The sequence below is a fragment of the Erpetoichthys calabaricus genome, chromosome 6 (assembly GCF_900747795.2).
Source record: "Erpetoichthys calabaricus chromosome 6, fErpCal1.3, whole genome shotgun sequence".
In the NCBI taxonomy this organism is placed as follows: Eukaryota; Metazoa; Chordata; class Cladistia; order Polypteriformes; family Polypteridae; genus Erpetoichthys; species Erpetoichthys calabaricus.
In genome coordinates this window covers 155,169,311-155,187,336 of record NC_041399.2, presented here as the reverse complement: position 1 = coordinate 155,187,336, position 18,026 = coordinate 155,169,311, and the positions used below count along the sequence as shown (strand labels likewise).

General features: G+C 37.8%; 1 protein-coding gene across 1 annotated transcript in view; it reads right to left on the bottom strand.

Annotated features, from left to right (window-relative positions):
• Positions 1-2,039: 2,039 nt before the first annotated feature.
• The window catches only part of bfsp2 (beaded filament structural protein 2, phakinin), a 43,293-nt gene continuing 27,306 nt past the window's right edge, over positions 2,040-18,026 (bottom strand). Inside the window, exons 6-8 of the mRNA XM_051928851.1 lie at positions 14,218-14,438; positions 6,722-6,805; positions 2,040-2,327 (exon numbers count right to left, since the gene is read on the bottom strand). Coding sequence (XP_051784811.1) covers positions 6,736-6,805; positions 14,218-14,438 — 291 coding nt within the window. The 3' untranslated portion in view covers positions 2,040-2,327; positions 6,722-6,735. The remainder of the gene's footprint in view (positions 2,328-6,721; positions 6,806-14,217; positions 14,439-18,026) is intronic.

Here is an 18,026-nt window from a genome sequence, read left to right as displayed (position 1 = left end):
GTGGGCCATAAAAGGAGCCAGCAACCACCACCCAACAGCCAGAGGTCAGGTGGAAGGAGGACAAAGCTTGTGGAGGAGGGGTGGTGGAAGAGAGGAAGAGAAAAGGAGTGTAGTAGTGTGGGATTTGTACTTGGGACTGTGTTGTGGCTGGGGGGATTATGGGGAAGATGTGCCCTCCAGCTGAAGAAAATAAAAGTCTTTTGTACTTTTATACATGCCTCCCGTGTCAAATCTGTGTCGGGTCGGACGCAATATAGTGCCTTTCTTACAGTAGGGACAGCTAAATTTTCTTTGAGATAGAGCACATAATCTGCGGTGGGTTGGCACCCTGCCCAGGATTGTTTCCTGCCTTGTGCCCTGTGTTGGCTGGGATTGGCTCCAGCAGACCCCCGTGACCCTGTGTTCGGATTCAGTGGGTTGGACAATGGATGGATGGATGGATAGAGCACATAATGCAAATTTTAAAAATTTCCAAATCTTCCATTGAAAAGCATTGGCAAATTTGTGAATCTGCAAACTCATCGATTATAAAATAGCAAAACAGATGCATGTGTGTCATCTACAATACAGAGAGTCACAATGGTCAAGGGGGGGAAAAGAAATCTACATACAAGTTTAATTCTCAGCAGCCACCAGTTTAAAACCTTTACATTTGTAGCATTTCCTGATGACCCCGACTCTGTTGTTTCACTAACACAATGTCTTACTTGTGTTTCTGAATGGATGAATAGTAATTTTCTCAAACTAAATAAAGAGAAAACTGAAATTTTAGTGGTTGGCAATAATGGATATAATGAGGTTATTAGAAATAAACTTGATGCATTAGGATTAAAAGTCAAGACGGAGGTAAAGAATTTAGGGGTAACTATTGACTGTGACCTGAATTTTAAATCACATATTAATCAGATCACTAGGACAGCATTTTTTCACTTAAGAAATATAGCAGAAGGTAGACCTCTTATAGCATTGAAAGATGCTGAGAAATTAGTTCACGCTTTTGTTTTCAGTCGGCTTGATTACTGTAGCGCACTCCTCTCACGACTACCAAAAAAAGACATCAATCGATTGCAACGAGTGCAGAATGCAGTTGCTAGAATCCTAACTAGGAAAAGAAAATCCGAGCACATCTCTCCAGTTTTGATGTCACTACACTGATTACCTGTGTCATTCAGAATTGACTTTAAAATACTGCTTATGGTTTACAAAGCCTTAAATAATCTTGCTCCATCTTATATTTCGGAATGTCTGACACCTTATACTCCAAATCGTAACCTTAGATCTTCAAATGAGTGTTTACTTAGAATTCCAAGAGCTAAACTTAAAAGAAGTGGTGAGTCGGCCTTCTGCTGTTATGTACCTAAAATCTGGAATAACCTGCCAATAGGAATTCACTAGGCTAATACAGTGGAGCACTTTAAAACACTGCTGAAAACACATTACTTTAACATGGCTTTCTCATAGCTTCATTTTAGTTTACTCATGATGCTCTGTATATTCAATTAATTATCATTATTATTCATGGTGACTCCAAAGTCCGTACTAACCCCTACTCTCTCTTCTGTTCTTTTTCCGGCTTTCTGTGGTGGCAATCTGCACCACCACCAGCTAATCAAAGTGCAGTGATGTCCCTACATTGATGGATTAAAGGCCAGAAGTCCACGTGACCGTCATCATCAAGTTCTTCCATGAGAACCCTGAATACAATAAGGACTGATTGATGTCATTTATGTTAGGTAGAATGCTTAGAGGGGGCTGGGCGGTCTCGTGGCCTCGGAACCCCTGCAGATTTTATTTTTTTCTCCAGCCGTCTGGAGTTTTTTTGTTTTTTCTGTCCTCCCTGCCATCAGACCTTACTTTTATTCTATGTTAATTAGTGTTCTCTTATTTTAATTCTTATTTTGTCTTTCTTTCTCGTTCTTTATCACGTAAAGCACTTTGAGCTACATTATTTGTATGAAAATGTGCAATATAAATAAATGTTGTTGTTCTTATTGTTTCAGGACAAATCAGCCTTGCGTCTGTTATGAAAATAGCAAAAATGTAAATCCATGGTCTGTTCAGTGCACATAACTGCTGTAAGCTTAATAAACATATTTGCTTTCAAGAATAAACAGGGCAACAGCACCAGAATGAAGCATTTAATCTAATATTCCTGGCAACAAAATGCAAGATGATGTAGTTACAAAACATCCACACCAAGTTCATGAAATGCACTCCATTAAACAGTTTGATTTTTAGAAGCAATTTGAAATGTTAAAAAGCTTAACAGTCAACTCTCTCAGAATAATGTGAACTCCATATCTTTCACGTTGGACTAACCAGGAAACCTGTAAAATACAGAAATGGAAAAAAACATTAGTATGATACTACTATGCATTCAGCCATAAACAACCCCCAGACCTCTTAGTGGCACAACTGTCAGTAGGAGGGTGTAAAAACTTTGTTCTTGGCACCCAACAAATAAAATGCATTTTTAGATATTTGTAATGCAGAGAGTTTTGACACAAAGAATTCATATTCTGGTTATCACAGTTGTTAACTTGAGTGCCCACAACATTGAATCCATCTCAAGTGTTTACCCAGTGCCCTGTGCTCATGAGTGCATTCATCACAATTTGAAAGGGAGGCCAGACTTTTACTGGGCCTGTCTATGCCTTTCTGATATCAAGTACTACTTGTGTCTCACATTATGAAGACCTTTTAGATGCTTGTCCTGGACTACATGAGTCCTCTTGTGGTATGCCATCTATACTCACTGCAGTTTGCCTATCGGACATAGATTGAAGTGGCGGATCGATCCACAAGGCCTATTCTCACCTGGACGAAGCTGTGAGGATTATGTTTTTTGATTTATCCAGTGCCCTCAATACCATCTGGACATCTGTGTTAAGGGGTAAACTCAGAGATATGCAGGTGGGTGAGCCTATGGTGTCCTAGGTAATGGACTATCTGTCTGGCAGACCTCAGTTTGTAAGACGCAAGGACTGTGTCTCTGATAAAAATGTGAGCAACACTGGTGCACCACTAGGACAAGTTTTGTCTCCCTTCCTCTCCAATCTGTACACCTCCAACTACAAATTTAACACCTGGTCATGTCAGTTGCAGAAATTCTCAGATGATTCTGCACTTATAGGGCACAATGATAAAGAGGATGAGACAGAGTATAGGAGTCGGGTGGAGAAGTTTATTTCTTGGTCCAAAGATAATTATTTGCATCTTAACATCAGCAAAACCATGTAACTGGTTACTGACTTTCACTGCACCAAAGAGCCTGTACTGTACGTCCGGACACTATTCATGAAGTGGATGAAGAGTTGGTCCACTCCTACAAGCACTTGAGGGTCCACATTAATGACATGCTGGAATGGTCTTGGAACACAGAGGAACTTCATGAGAAAGGGCAGAGCAGGATCTTTTTCCTTAGGAGACTGCGTTCCTTTAATGTGGGGGGTGATATCTTTCACATATTCTATAACTCTTTGATGGCCAGGGCAATTTTCTACAATGTGGTGTGCTGGGCTGGTAACATCACTTCAGGAGAGACCCACTGAATCAACAAGTTAATTAAAAAGGCAAGCTCAGTTATGGGACGCACTCTGGACTCCCTGGAGGTAGTAGTGAAGGAGAAAACTAAAATAAAACTGAGTGCCATTATGAACAACACTTCATATCCTCTCTGTGACACACTAACACAGGTCTTTTTGCCAGCAAATTATTCATTATAATTGTGTCAAATTACACTACTGGGGCTTCTTTATACCAACAGTAATATGTCTGCATAATGTCTCTCTGTGACTAAGACAGCCAAGCCAGAATGTTTCTTTCTTTTGAATTTTCTTGCTTTAGTCATTCCAGTGTGTGTGCAAATTTATTTGTTTATTTATTTACTTACTAATCAACCTGTTTATGTATTTATTTAAAGAGGTTCTGTAAAAAGCCAAATTATCTTCTGGGGACAAAAGATCTAATTATTTATTTATCTATCTACTGTATCTGTCTATCTATGTAAATAAAATCTACGTTTTCTCTCTCCAGAGACCCATCCAGAAATAGAAATTCTGGGAAGGCATTGAGAGAGGTGCACAAACGTGGAATTAAGAGAATTCACTGAAAAGTACATCTACACTGCAGGACAATATAAAAGGTAACGCTCTGTTTAAAAAAATCTAAAAGACTACAGCCTCTTCTGTTTAATACAAGTGTTTAGCTTTATACAGAGTACACTGAAATTGTTGCTTACATGTGCTGATCAACATACGATGTTGCCACTCTCTGAGGGCTCAAGAATATGCCATAGCTGCCTTAATGATGTAGGTATTGTTAGCTTTGTAAAATAAGAACAGAGTGAAATTTTGCACGGTCAGTAGTAGTATGTATTCCCCATCATTGTTATGAAAAACCAGAAGCAATAAGTCAATCAACCTACAAGCTCTCCTATGCAGAAACAACTAAAGTATTTATGTATGTACTGGCAACCTGATATGATATGCTGTGGTGGTCCTCAGTCTGTTATTAATTTCTGCAAATGTTTTTGTTTGATGGCACTGTGGTTTCAATTTTCTACATGTTTTGCCTTTGTGAGTGCAACATTGTGTCTTGGGTTCAACTGTGTTCTGGGCAACAAAGTGTGGAGAGGCACAGAGACCCAAAGTGCATTGGTGAATTCAATAATAGGTTGATGGATTATTAATATTATTAAGGTTACATTGGTTGCTTTTCCTTTTTATTATGCATTGTTGCTTTTTGATTTCACCAATTTGATGTTTTAGTCTGTGAGAATGTAATTCCTGAGCTTTGCCAGAAGAAACACTGTTTCTGGAGATTTCTAAGAAAAGGAAATTGGGGTTTTGGTGGAGGAGTGAAGGTCCTAGTTATACACTGATCATCAAATAATATTATCTTAAAGTTACAAAACTAGCATGAGAACCCAACCACCGCTAAACCACATCCTGGAGCAGTACAGCTTCTGACCTTCTCAACCCTGAGACTTTTGAATTGTGTCTCCCCATAACCTTTAACTCTCCAACCTTTTCTGCATTCTGTGGTAGAGCACCTGAACAAGACAACTGTTCTGCCATTTGAAGGTGAAATTAGCAGGCCACTAGGTTAATAGATATGAACTAAATCAGGGGTCTCCAATTACAGTCCTGGAGGGCCGCAGTGGCTGCAGGTTTTTGCTCCAACCCAATTGCTTAATAAGAAGCACTAATTGCTCAAGTGACACTTCTGCTTCACTTTAGTTGTCTCGCTCATTAAGATGTTGAATGCTTATTGCTTATTTTCATCTTAAACAGCTGTATTCATTCAGTTTTTAATGGATCCTAATTAGCAATAACATGCAAATGACAAAAGAGACCAGCATTTCTCCATTTGGCTTGTTACCATTTACGCCAGTGTGTATTTATCTTGCATTATTTGTTTTAATTAAATACTTGGAAGGAAAGTAAAGAGAAAAAAGTGAATGATTGAGAATTGCTCGTCCATTTTAGCCTTCAGATCATTTGGATGATATCCTTAGATAGGGGAAGAAAGTCTAGGATATGGGAATGACCTGACATAGCAGAGTTAAAGCACTAACAAGCCATGAAATTAAATTATTGGCAGAATTGCTTTCTAATTAAGCAACCGGGTTAGAACAAAAACCTGCAGCCACTGCGGCCCTTCAGGACTGTGATTGGAGACCCCTGAACTAAATCATGAAAATGTAAATGAAGGACAAGCAGGCTCAAAACCAGAAGATCGCTAATACCTAAGCATCTACACCCATTATGCAAACCAAAAACATAAGAGAAAAGTCTTTGCTACAAAAAGTAATGCAAATAACATTTTTAGAAAAAAATCCACAATTTTGGAAAACTTCTGTTATGAAAAAACGGCTTAAATATTGTCGCAGGTGTGACATCATCATAGTGCTACTTCTGAGGAACTTCCTCTAACGATGCAGATTCATGTCCTATCAACTAGCACATAAAATTCAACGTGGTGTTGTGATTTTTTTTTAAACCTAATAATGGTAACATAAAATAACTGAACATGTAACTGAAATCAACATACCTCAAAAATGAGTAAAGCCTAGAAAAAAATGACAAAAATGCATAAAATTTATAAAACAAAGTACCCCTGTGACACCAGTTAACAATTAAATGATGATAAAACAATAATTAAATCAAATATGAATATATGAATGGAATTCATATATTTCAAAAACTCATAATTAATAAGAAAGATGTCTGTCATTAAACGATTTTTGTGACATGTGGCATCATCGTGATCTTTATTTATGGCAGCACAAGAAAGTAAGCATCCTAGCATTGGATTCCCAACCTAACTAAATCATCCTAGCAGAAGTGTTCATAGCAAAATTCTTCTTCTTTCTTTTATTTTTCTTTTTTAAGGCACTACCATATTGATATCTAGCAGACTGACTGATTGATTATATAGTAAATTTCAGATAGAGGTTTTGTACTTTCAAGCTGTTATGAGAAGAATTACTAAACCAACATTTTTAAGTGATTTGCAAAGTCAAAATGTTGTTAATTGCTAATTGTTTAATTGATAATTGACTGATAGAAATAGAGTCTTTGTAAATCTAATGATGCACTGTAAAGAAGGTTTAGTGTGTGCACAATATATATACATGTATACAAATACATACAGGAAAAACAAGTGACCAGACAGTGAGCCATCTTGAAAGAAGAAATTTGTAAGACTGCATGCTTACTTGTTAAAGGGTTGTTAGAACATGTCTGAGGGCTTAAAGTCCGGCTGGACTACACTGTCATCCGGCTCTCTTCCAATGACCCACCTGGGAAGACATAAGATCAGTTACTTGATGTAATTCATTTATCAAGGAAAAGTCTGTATATTTGTCTGTTGCTACACAAAAAATAAGCCTTCCAGAAAACCATTGCATTCCTGACAAATGATTACCAAATGTAATATTTTGCAAGATGGATTAATAATGACAAAATAACAAAAAATCATGTGTCAGACACGATGGTTTGCTGTCAGAAAAAGGTTCTGCTACAATTTTGGTTCTGTTAAAACAGATGTTTTTTTTGGAGGTTTTAGGCTTTAATGTCTTTTATGAAATCAGGGCAATTTTGCAATGGAGCTTTTTACGCTCCAAATGGCATAAAAATGATTTGGCAAGCAATAAAAAACTAATTGTCTGTCCTACCTTCCATCCAGCTACACTTCCATGCATTATAGGGAGGAAGAGCATAATCCTAGTTGCATCTGAATAACCAAAGGACAGAGTGTGTGCCCACCGCAGGGCCATGGGAGGGCCAGGCGAACTGTACACCATAATTGCATTTTTTAGAGTCAAAAGCATATGCTACATATTTACATAACATCACTGTTGGTAATATAAAGTTTCAATATGAAGTAAATCTCATTTACATTAACAACATTACCATTTTGTTATTTTTTATAAACAAGTTAGAAAATGTACCCATGGCGTAACATTGGGTTAATTCTTTGATTTACTTAACTGTTTTGGAAGTTGAAGTGCTTATTTTTTTTTTTTTTACTTCATCAAAGAGATATGCTCGTTTTTTACATAATTGACATGTGACAGAATTTTGGTCAGCGCTAATAATCGTTGTGTTTCATGTACTGGTGATCTCTTTGCCATCGGAAATGGCTATACAGTATGATGTAAAAAAGAGAAAAATCACTGACAGGTGAAATGAATAACATTTGTTATGTCATTACAATGGCACCTATCAAATTGTGGGATATATTAGGCAGCAAGTGGACAGTCAGTTCTTGAAGGTGAAGTGTTGGATGCAGGATAAATGGGCCAAGGGTATGTATCTGAGGCACTTTGACAAAGACCAAATTGTGGGTCAGAGGATCTCAAAAACAGCAGGTCTTATGGGGTGTTTTCTGTATGAAGTGGTTAGTACCTACCAAAAATGGCTCAAGGATGGACAACCAGTGAGCTGGTGACTGAGCGCCAAAGGCTCATAGATGTGTACAAGGAGAAAAGGCTAGTGAATCTGGTCTGATCCCACAGAAGAGCTATTGTAGCACAAACTGCTGAAAAACGTAATGCTGGCCATAAAATAAAGGTTTCAGAACACACAGTGCATCACAGCGTGCTGCTTACAATGCTGTGTAGCTGTAGACATGTCTGCAAAAAGTGTTTACAATGTGCATATGGTCATCAGAATTAGACCATGGAGCATTGGAAGAAAGTGACCTGGTCTGATGAATTACATTTTCTTTTAGATCATGTGGATGGCTGGGTGCGTATATGTTGTTTATCTAGGGAAGAGATAACAGCAGGATGCACTATGGGAGGAAATGAAGCCAGTGGAGATAATGTAATGCTCTGGACAATATTCTGCTGAGGAACCTTGGGTCCTGGCCTTCATGTGGATGTTACATTGAAATGTACCACCTTCCTAAAGATTGTTGTAGACCATACACACAACTTTAAGGTAACGATATTCGCTGGTGGAAGTGGCCTCTTTCAGTAGGATATTGCAGCTTGCCACACTGCAAAAATTGTTCAAGAATGGTTTGAGGAACATAACAAAGATTTCAGGGTGTTGACTTGGCCTCCAAATTCTCCAGAAGTCAATCCAATCAAGCATCTGTGGGATGTGCTAGAAAAATAAGTTCGATACATGGAGGCCCCACCTTGCAATTTGCAGGCCTTAAAGGATCTGCTGTTAATGTCTTGGTGCCAGGCACCAGTGGAGACCTTCAGAGGTCTTGTGGAGTCCATGCCTTGATGGATCAGACCTGTTTTGGCGGCACGAGGGGGACCTACACAATACTAAGCAGGTGGTTTTAGTGATGATTGTTGTATATACCATGCAGGCTGAAATAATGTCTGTCTAGGTAAACGCGAAACAGTAAACTACTCCGTAATTGGTCATACAGAATGTTTCTCTGCGGTTTTAAGGACAGATGGCATACAAAAGAGATTTGCTTAGGGAAGTATTGATTTAATTATCATTTGTTGACCTGTTGTCCTCACAGGTGGCGCAGTGGTAGTGCTGCTGCTTTGCAGTAAGGAGACTGTGGAAGATGGTAGGTTCGCTTCCCGGTTCCTCCCTGTGTGGATAGCGCTTTGAGTACTGAGAAAAGCGCTATATAAATGTAATGAATTATTATTATAACATGAGATCTGGCCTTAAAAAATTTATTTTAGTAACATAGTATATCCATACTTTCACGTGTACAAGGTCAGGTAAGAGTAGCAAGTACGTGCTTTTAGAATATTGGAGAAAGCCGATGGGGATAATTGTGAGAACATTTCTTTTGTCATGGGACTTGCTCTGAGCCCTTTATGTGTCATTTGGTCTCTTAACACCCCTGGCACTTTGTTAGAATGTTCTGGACTGTCCTCTTGTCACTTTCTCCTAGTCCTTACTCTCTAACTCTCTGTCTAAGAATATTTTAAAGATTCCTTTTCTACTTCTTATCTTTCATCTCTTGGATCTAAGCATACTTGGATCTGAGCGTGCTCAATGTGATGTTGCCTGAAGTGTTGCAGCCTATCCGAACTGACTGGGGCCTCTCTGTCAAGAAGTCCAGAATCCAATTGCAGAGGGTGGTGTTCTGACCAGTTGCATCATGGTCTGGTATGGCAACTGCAACATATCCAACCGCAAGCTCCTGCAAAGGATAGTGAAGACAGCAGAGAACATTATTGGGGTGCCTCTCCCTTCACTACAGTACATATTTTACAAACGTAGTGTCCGCAAGGCCTGCAGCATTGTGCAGGACCCCTTACACTCCTCACATGGACTTTTCACACTTCTGCCATCCAAGAGAAGATACTGCAGCATCAGAGCCAGATCTGCCAGTCTGCAGGAGAGTTTTTACCCCGAAGTTGTCAGACTCCTTAACACCAGGCTGCCCCCAAGGATCTTCCATATGGCCTCAACCACCTCTAAAAACAGAACTTTTATACATGCGAGACACTTTCCTGCAAAGACGAGTGTGCATGTAGAGAAGAACTGAAAATCTCATACTGACCTTTAGGTATTTTGACACTCTTTTTCTGCTGTGAAACATTCAGACCTGTCATTGTTTACATATGTCTTAAACAACTATTATCATACACGGATAATTTCTGTATTATCTATATCTATTATTTATTATTTATTTATTATATTACATGTCTATTGACTATATTTATGTATCTAGATTGCAAATACCGTACATTGCATCAATGTTCATATTGCTAACTACACGTCAATATTACTGCTACTTTTTTGTGTTGTCTTGTTTGTGTTTTAATTTTAAATTTAAACTTTACTTCTATTTTTAATTCATTATTTGCACTTCATGTTGTTACACTGTGGACCCTGAGCTTCGCAATTTCGTCTATCTGTATACTTGTATGTGGTTGAGATGACAATAAAGTTCACTTTGACTTTTGACTTTGACTTTTTTGCATACACAGCATTAATGTTTCTTTTTAGGCAACATCACAGAAAAGCTAGCTTTAGCCTTTTGATGGAATGCTACTGCTTCTCTCCTGCCTACTCTCAGCAAATCTTTTTTTTCTTTTTTGTAATTTAGTTTTTTTGGGGTTTTCTGTGTCCTGGCTTAATGGGTCATCCATTGCCACTATTAACGTGTGGTCATCTTCAGCGTGGTTGGAGCAGGACTACAGAGCTATGTCTGGTCACTCTCTGTTTTTTTTTCTTCTTTTTTTACCATTTCTCTTGTCTCCTTTTCCATGGGGCTGCATGGGTCATCATGTTGGAGAGGGCTCTGTATATGATTTTTTATTTATATCCAATTAGATATGTTTGTTTTTCCATTGTATTTTTCTTCTAATAAAAATTTCATCACCAAAAACGAGCTTGTTAAGTTGTCACATAGATTATGACAGGAAATGAATACATTGTAAACTGTTATGACCCCATGTACCATCTGTCCTGTTGATGTGCATGAGAGCAAATACACACAACACAAGAAGAATTTAAATATTTGCCTTCCCAGTGTGACCATCCCTAAGCTTTTGTTCCCACTTGTCTGACACTTTTCTCTTTTACTTGGCTTCTTCCTTCCATTTCCTCATCTCCTTCAGCTTTTATTTCTGCCTTGCCTTCCTTTCATACCAAATGTAAACTCAGTGGCAGAGGAGGAAGTCACTAATCCCCCACCTAGAGGTCACGTCTGGGGTCAGATTTCAAAATGCCAGTGACAGCTGCAAACATCTCGGGCTGCCATGACTGATGGATGTAGTTTGCTTCCAAAAACTGTTCATCTCGACTTGTTTTGTCTGACATCACCACCCTATGTTTATAGATTTTTTCTTCAGAACTAATTAGACGCAATGATAATTTAAAAATAAAATTCCATTGGCAGTCAGTGTCAAAGTAATAGTGTTTAGTCCACCTCAACCAGTAACAAATATTTATGATCCTCACTTAACTAAAAGTGGAAGAAGAATGAAGGGAGAACAAAAGACAGATTAATGACTTTAGCCAAATAAATAAAAATGGAGAGGCTCATATTGTTAGCAGCGTGTGTGATTCACATGTCAGCAATTGTGGAGTTGAAAGTCAACAAGACTTTTCACAGTGGAAATGAGTAAAGCCATTTTCTATTATAAGCTTCCCCAGCCTACTCCTACTTCCACCCTACCATTATCATCAATCTAGGCACTTTTAAAAATGGAAACCAGGAAATCTCTCTGTAAAACACCTCATGAATTAAGTGGAAATTTCATGTCTACACTTCCGAGAACAACCCAATATTTTCTGGATTGACAAAATTTACAGGTAAGTATAATGGGAATCCTGAATGTGATTGTTTTGGAGTTTTCTAAAAGAACATTGGCTGTTAAGCATCCCTTGTTAAGTGTCCTCTTGGCTTTGTTACTATTATTTTTATCCTTCATTACTAATTTGTGAATGAATGTGCCCTGTGATCGCCTGCCACTTGATTTCTGCTATGGTACAGCCAGGGTGCTGCCCTGGTTTAAGTTTAAACCTTGTTTATCTAATACTTTTGTTCTTTTACTATTCATTTTCATATTTTGATTAATTTTTGTTCTGTTATGTATTTCATTTATTTACTAAGGTGTTGTTTATTCATTATTTTTCAGTTTTATATTATGTGAGGTGTCTATGTCTTAGTGTTTTTTGTTGTCTGTCCTGCCTAATATTTATGGAGCCTAAAGAGGCTAATTAACAGCTCGGTATTGCATCTTTCTTTTTGAGATACTGGTGTTTTTAATTTTTCATGATTGGATTTCAAGGTTTTTGACCCCTACAATTGTTTAAGGCACCGTTCTTGGTTTTGTGAATTTTGCTATTTTACTATTTGTGTTCCTCTTTTGTGTTTTATACTAAACTTTGTTTTCTTAAGCCACCGGTTTTTAATGGTTTTCCTTCTCTTCTTTGGACATTTAAGACTTTAAACCATTTGCCCCAATTCCGGGCTTGTAAACCTGACTGTTGAGTTTGAGGCCAGGCTGCCTGACATTGTGAGGCCTTCTCTTCTGGGGTTAGTCATTGTGTAAACTGCAGATTTGGTCTTTGTTTTTGAGGTCTGCCCCATTTTTTGAGCATTATGAGTGGCAAGATCATAACAATTTCTGTCTTGAACCCACCATTGTGAGAGTAAGTTCTGCCCCCGTAAAATTGTATTGATCATGCTTGAGAGTATTAGTGTTAGTCATTTGTGCAAATTATAAATATTATGATTAATAATTTATAATTGTTACTAAAATGACCATGCACTATGTGATTTTATCTTGTGCTATGACATTGGGAGATTGGCTACTCTCTTACACTTAATGATTTATTGTTACTGATAGCTAATCAGAGGCAGGAATACACTATGCAAGCTCAAAAATGGCTGGAAGCCTTTTGAACAATCTCATGTATCTATAAATGAAATTGGATGTCCATACCACTGGGCAAGACTTTACAGTACCTGAACAATTTAACAGTATCAAGAATAGTGTGATATTTCTCTGCATAGTTATATTTTTATAGTAGAGTAAGTGGACCTTAGCTCGTTATCAGAATTCACTTGATTAGCCTGTACTGTATGTTATGACTAGTGGATCATTTTCTTCTTCTTCTTCATTGGATCATATAGTCTTGTGGACCATCAGGGCCAATGCTGGGAGCCTTCTGTCTTGACCAGGGTCCTTTCCTCCCTTGATTCAAGTGGACTCCACTTTGGACATGCACTTCGGATACTTTTGGAGAGATGAATGGATATCTATCTTCCATCTTCTATTTTGTTGTACTCTTTTCCTAGTTACTTCAGGTCTTCCAAGCATTATAGTCTTTAACAATCAGTCATCATATGGACATGTTCAAACATCACCAGCTTCCTCACTTTGATCTTGGCCTTTACCTGTTCAACACCTTTCTAACCTCTTTATTGTTGACCATGCCCCTCCAAGTTATTCCCATTATTTTTGTTTAGCATTTTGTTTGAAATGCCTTCAACTTAACATTGTCGACTTTCAAGAACACAGTAACACTGTCTGTTCCAACTGTGTTTTAAGACAGACAGAAGTTTTTTCAGGGACACCTGTGTCAATTGTTTGCTTCAACTTTCAAGGCTTAATTTACTTTAAATTGCTGCAGAACATCTGTAGTTTCTAACCTAATAGTTGATCCTTGAAGAAGGCCCATTTGTAATATTCTGACATTTCCTTTTTTTCAGTTTTTGCTAACCTAAACTTTTAATTTTAACCTCTGGCAATTTACTGCTTACCTTTTCACCATTTCATGTCATTCATTGCATTTCAATTGATTAAATTTCAAGAAAAACTAGAAACAAATTGGGTGTTCTAAATCTTTCACAGATAGTGCAGCTATACACGCACTGGCTCGATTTGGTGTCTGACAGCATTAATGATCAGTCACTGTGATGTTGGCTAGCATAATTAGGAATCTCCTTTCCTCTTACACCCTGTATTGATTGCTCAGTTTTATTCTATGTTAATTAGTGTTCCCTAAGTTTAATTTTTATTTATTTTGTCTTTTTTCTCTTTCTTCATCATGTAAAGCACTTTGAGCTACATTGTTCGTATGAAAATGTGCTATATAAATAAATGTTGTTGTTGTTGTCATGGATAAACTGTGTGTAGAACTCCAACTACAATAACATGGCCAGTTAAATTTGATAAGTGAGTTAGGTGTTCACAGGGTATAAGGACTTAAGTTTTCTGCGAGGTAGCTCAGCCTTGTGCAAATGTGGCTTCACTTCATTTACCTGCTTTCTTCACCATCTAAGATGCCATGATAGGTGCCAATCTCAAGTTCCAACCTCCCTTTGTTTTCAAGCAGAATTTCATAGTCCTGCTTCTGCTCTTGGATATCGCCTCGAATCTCAGCCAGCTCTGCCTCCAGCTTTGAAATGACAGTGCCCAGGTTCTGCAGCTCAACATCATGCCAATGTTTTGCATCATATAGAGAGTTCTCCAGCCCTCTTTTCTATGAAGACACACAAAGATACAAAGTTATTTTCAAGAGCAAGAATTTCCTTGAAGAAACTTGACTACCAAAACCGCAGAATAAGTATATCAACTCTCTAAATTAAATAAGAACTAAAAAAGAAAGATCATCAAAATAGCTTTTCCTTGATTTCTGTTTATTTATAAGGAGTTGTTTTGTAATGAGGGAAACTTAAATCCATGCGGTATAATTTTTGTAAGCAGCTCATAGCATGAGGTTTCTAGCTTTGCTTTTGTTCTTCTCCTGAGGGTAACAGTATCCAACGTATCCAGAGACTGCAGGGAATAGGGTTTATTTTTAACACTTGTTTCCGCTCGTATTATGTAACTGTACTGAAGCAATGCCCTTTAGTGGCTTCAAGTGAATTTATTATAACAATCTAGTTGATGCAAAGAAAGTCCACCAGGAGTGAGTCTGTTTTAATACATCTCTGAATACTTTGTTTGATCGAAACTTGATGAAAATGTTTGTGTAAGGTGCATCTCATTAACTTTATATTATTGATAATCCTTTTAGCCTTTGCTCTTCAGTCAATAGTTTTCTGCACCTAAATGTTCATTTCTTTATTCATTTTCTTGATGGCCTTGAAAAATATCTGGCCATAGTCCTCAAAATAAACATAAAAATTCTAAATTTTATTTCAAATATATAATGATACTGGAACCCCATCTAAGTTTGGTTTCTACCTTGCACCCTATCCAGCTGGACTAGAATTCTAACTCTCAACAGAATGGAAAAAATATGGAATGAAGGATTCTAAAAGTAAATTTTACAAAATGTGGTTGTTATTTAAGCTCGCATAAAAACCCATTCTTCATGCAATCACTGCATAACCAGAATGAAAACATTTGATCAAGTAACTTTAGGCATTTCACTATGATGTACAGCATGTGCTCTGGTTGGACCGTGATATGCATGTGCTGGTGTGATGCCAACTCAGATGTCACTGAGATATGCTCCCACTCTAAGTAGATGTTTCAGGACCCCAAACCTGGTCATTACTTGTGTGTCCTAGCTTCACACCACTTCTGCCCCTCCCAGCTCAGAATGAATAAAATCATTTGGAATTTAAACAAATGATGTTCACATCTGCTCAGCTGTGAAAAAAAAAAATTAAGGGAACATAAGTGGTGTCATGTCAGTACTCAAAGGGTTTTGGATTTTGGAGAATTTCAGATTTTGGAATTTGGCTTAAGGATACTCAACCTGTATATAAGGAAGGGCAGAGTAGAGTGTTTAATCTCAGGAGACTGTATTTCTTCAGTGTGGGTAGTGACATCCTTTACATCTTCTATAACTCTGTAATCGCCAGTGCGATTTTTTTGCGCTGTGATGTGCTGGCCCAGTCACTTCACTTCAAGAGAGGCCCACCGAATCATCAAGCTAATTAAAAAGGCTGACTCAGTTATGGGATGCAATCACAACCAAGTAGTAGTGGAGGAGAGAATGAAGACAAAACTGAGTGCCATTATGAACAAGCTGCACATCCTTTCTCTGACACATTAACACTGAGTACTTTCAGCAGATGTGTGTCAAGAAACGCTACTGGGGCTCCTCATACCAATGGCAATACACCTACATAATGCCTCACTGTGACTGCTCTATTATCTTTTGGAAAGACTTTTTCCATGAGAACACCCTAATGAGTGAAAATTCTGTCTGATACCCCAGCATAACTGGTTTTACATATGCAGTTAGATTTTAGAAGGTGAGTACAGAAACTAAGAGATGTTTGTATTTATAAACAAATGCCCAACTGAAGATTTTCTATAGCTAGTGACTAACGCATTGCTTAGGAGAAAGACATGGATTTCATGGTGGACATGGGCACTCTATATCCAAAGAGATTAGGCTAAGCCAGGGGTAGGCAACGTCGGTCCTGGTGAGCCACAGTATGTGCAGGTTTTTGTTCCAACCCAGTTCCTTAACGAGAACTCAATTATTGCTGTTGAAGCACATATTGCTTAAGTGACATTTTGATGCTTCATTTTAGTGATCTCGCTTGTTAAGGTTCTCCAACCTTAATTGCTTATTTCAATCTTAAACTGCTGCATTCAGTGTTTTAATTGCTCCTTATCTGTATATATAAAAATGGAATGGGTGGGTCGTCGGGTGGGCCTTTTTTTCATTCCGTCGTTTTTTCGACGTTTTGAAAATGTAGAATGATTATTTGATTTTTTTGTTTTTATTTGATCGTGTCTATGTAGCCGCCGTCGTAATAAAGTATCGCTAAAATCGTCATTTATCGTAATTTATTTTTGACGTATAACGTCGCCGTCGTCGAGGTCAGTGATACCACTGCAAAAAATCTGCTTACGGTTGAAAGACACGCCCTACTCACTGGACAGTTAAAAACACCAATCAAACTAACGATGACATCAAGTATTACCCAATCAAAAGTAGGAAAGGAGGCATCTTCATAAAATGCGTGTGGGATGATTTGCATGAGACGCTGCTTTAAAAAAAAAATTATAAAAAAAATACGGGATAAATTCCGTCCAGTATTGATTCAAAACGGGACGCGCAATTTCATTCTCAAACGCGGCACGATTCCGTATTTTAAAGGACGGGTGGCAACCCTACAGTGCCAGGTAACCACCCATACAATCACATTGTGATTCAGACTAGGAATGCAATGAATGTAATTACCCCGATCTACATACAAGGCGAAAGTCTTGCAACATTCAAAGATGATGGTTTGGGATAAGTACACCATACAACATAAAAGAGCTTATGAAGCCTTGAACCGAAAAAAGCAACATCTCAGAGATCGTAAAAAAAAAATAGGAGCTAATGTCGTTTTACTCGCTGTAGATTTTAGTCAAACATTACCATTTATTTCACGAGGGAGACCAGCACATCAACTCAACGCGTGTTTAAAATCCATGCTTCTCCCACGCTCGGTTATATGTCGCATGTTCTCGGGTAGGTGCACCAAAAAATGTATACATTTAAGCATGTAATGGGCAAACAAAAAATGAGGTATACCCGAAGGCACAGCAGTAGTACTTAATGTAACTTTACTTCTTAAATGTTAATGTTTTACTGTTTAATAATTTATACGCTTCTTATATGTTGTTCAAATTCTTTTATCAAAATACCACTGACAGCGCAATGCACGATAACATCGAGTGAATACACCATACGCATCCGCCCACGGCTGCCCTGCTGTGCGCAGATAGGACTTGATTGTACAATAAAATAAAATAAAGATAAAAAGACTAAAACAATCATCACCCATAAAGCAGATAGTAGACGTGACGTACTATATGTGTACCACATTTCAAGTGTATAGGTGCAACGGTTTGCGAGCTACAGGTCATTTAAAATCCTGGACAGACACACAAATTGCCACGGTAGCAAATTACAGAAGAAGATTTTACTGTTTAATAATTTATATTTATATGAAATGTGCTTCTTATATATTACTTCATATTCTCATATGATAATGATGTTAATGTTTATATTGATTTCTGTGTTATTAAAACTGCATATATGTGTGTATATGTATATATATATACGAGCTGTATATACCCGGCGTTGCCCGGGGCAGAAGTAACCTAATCG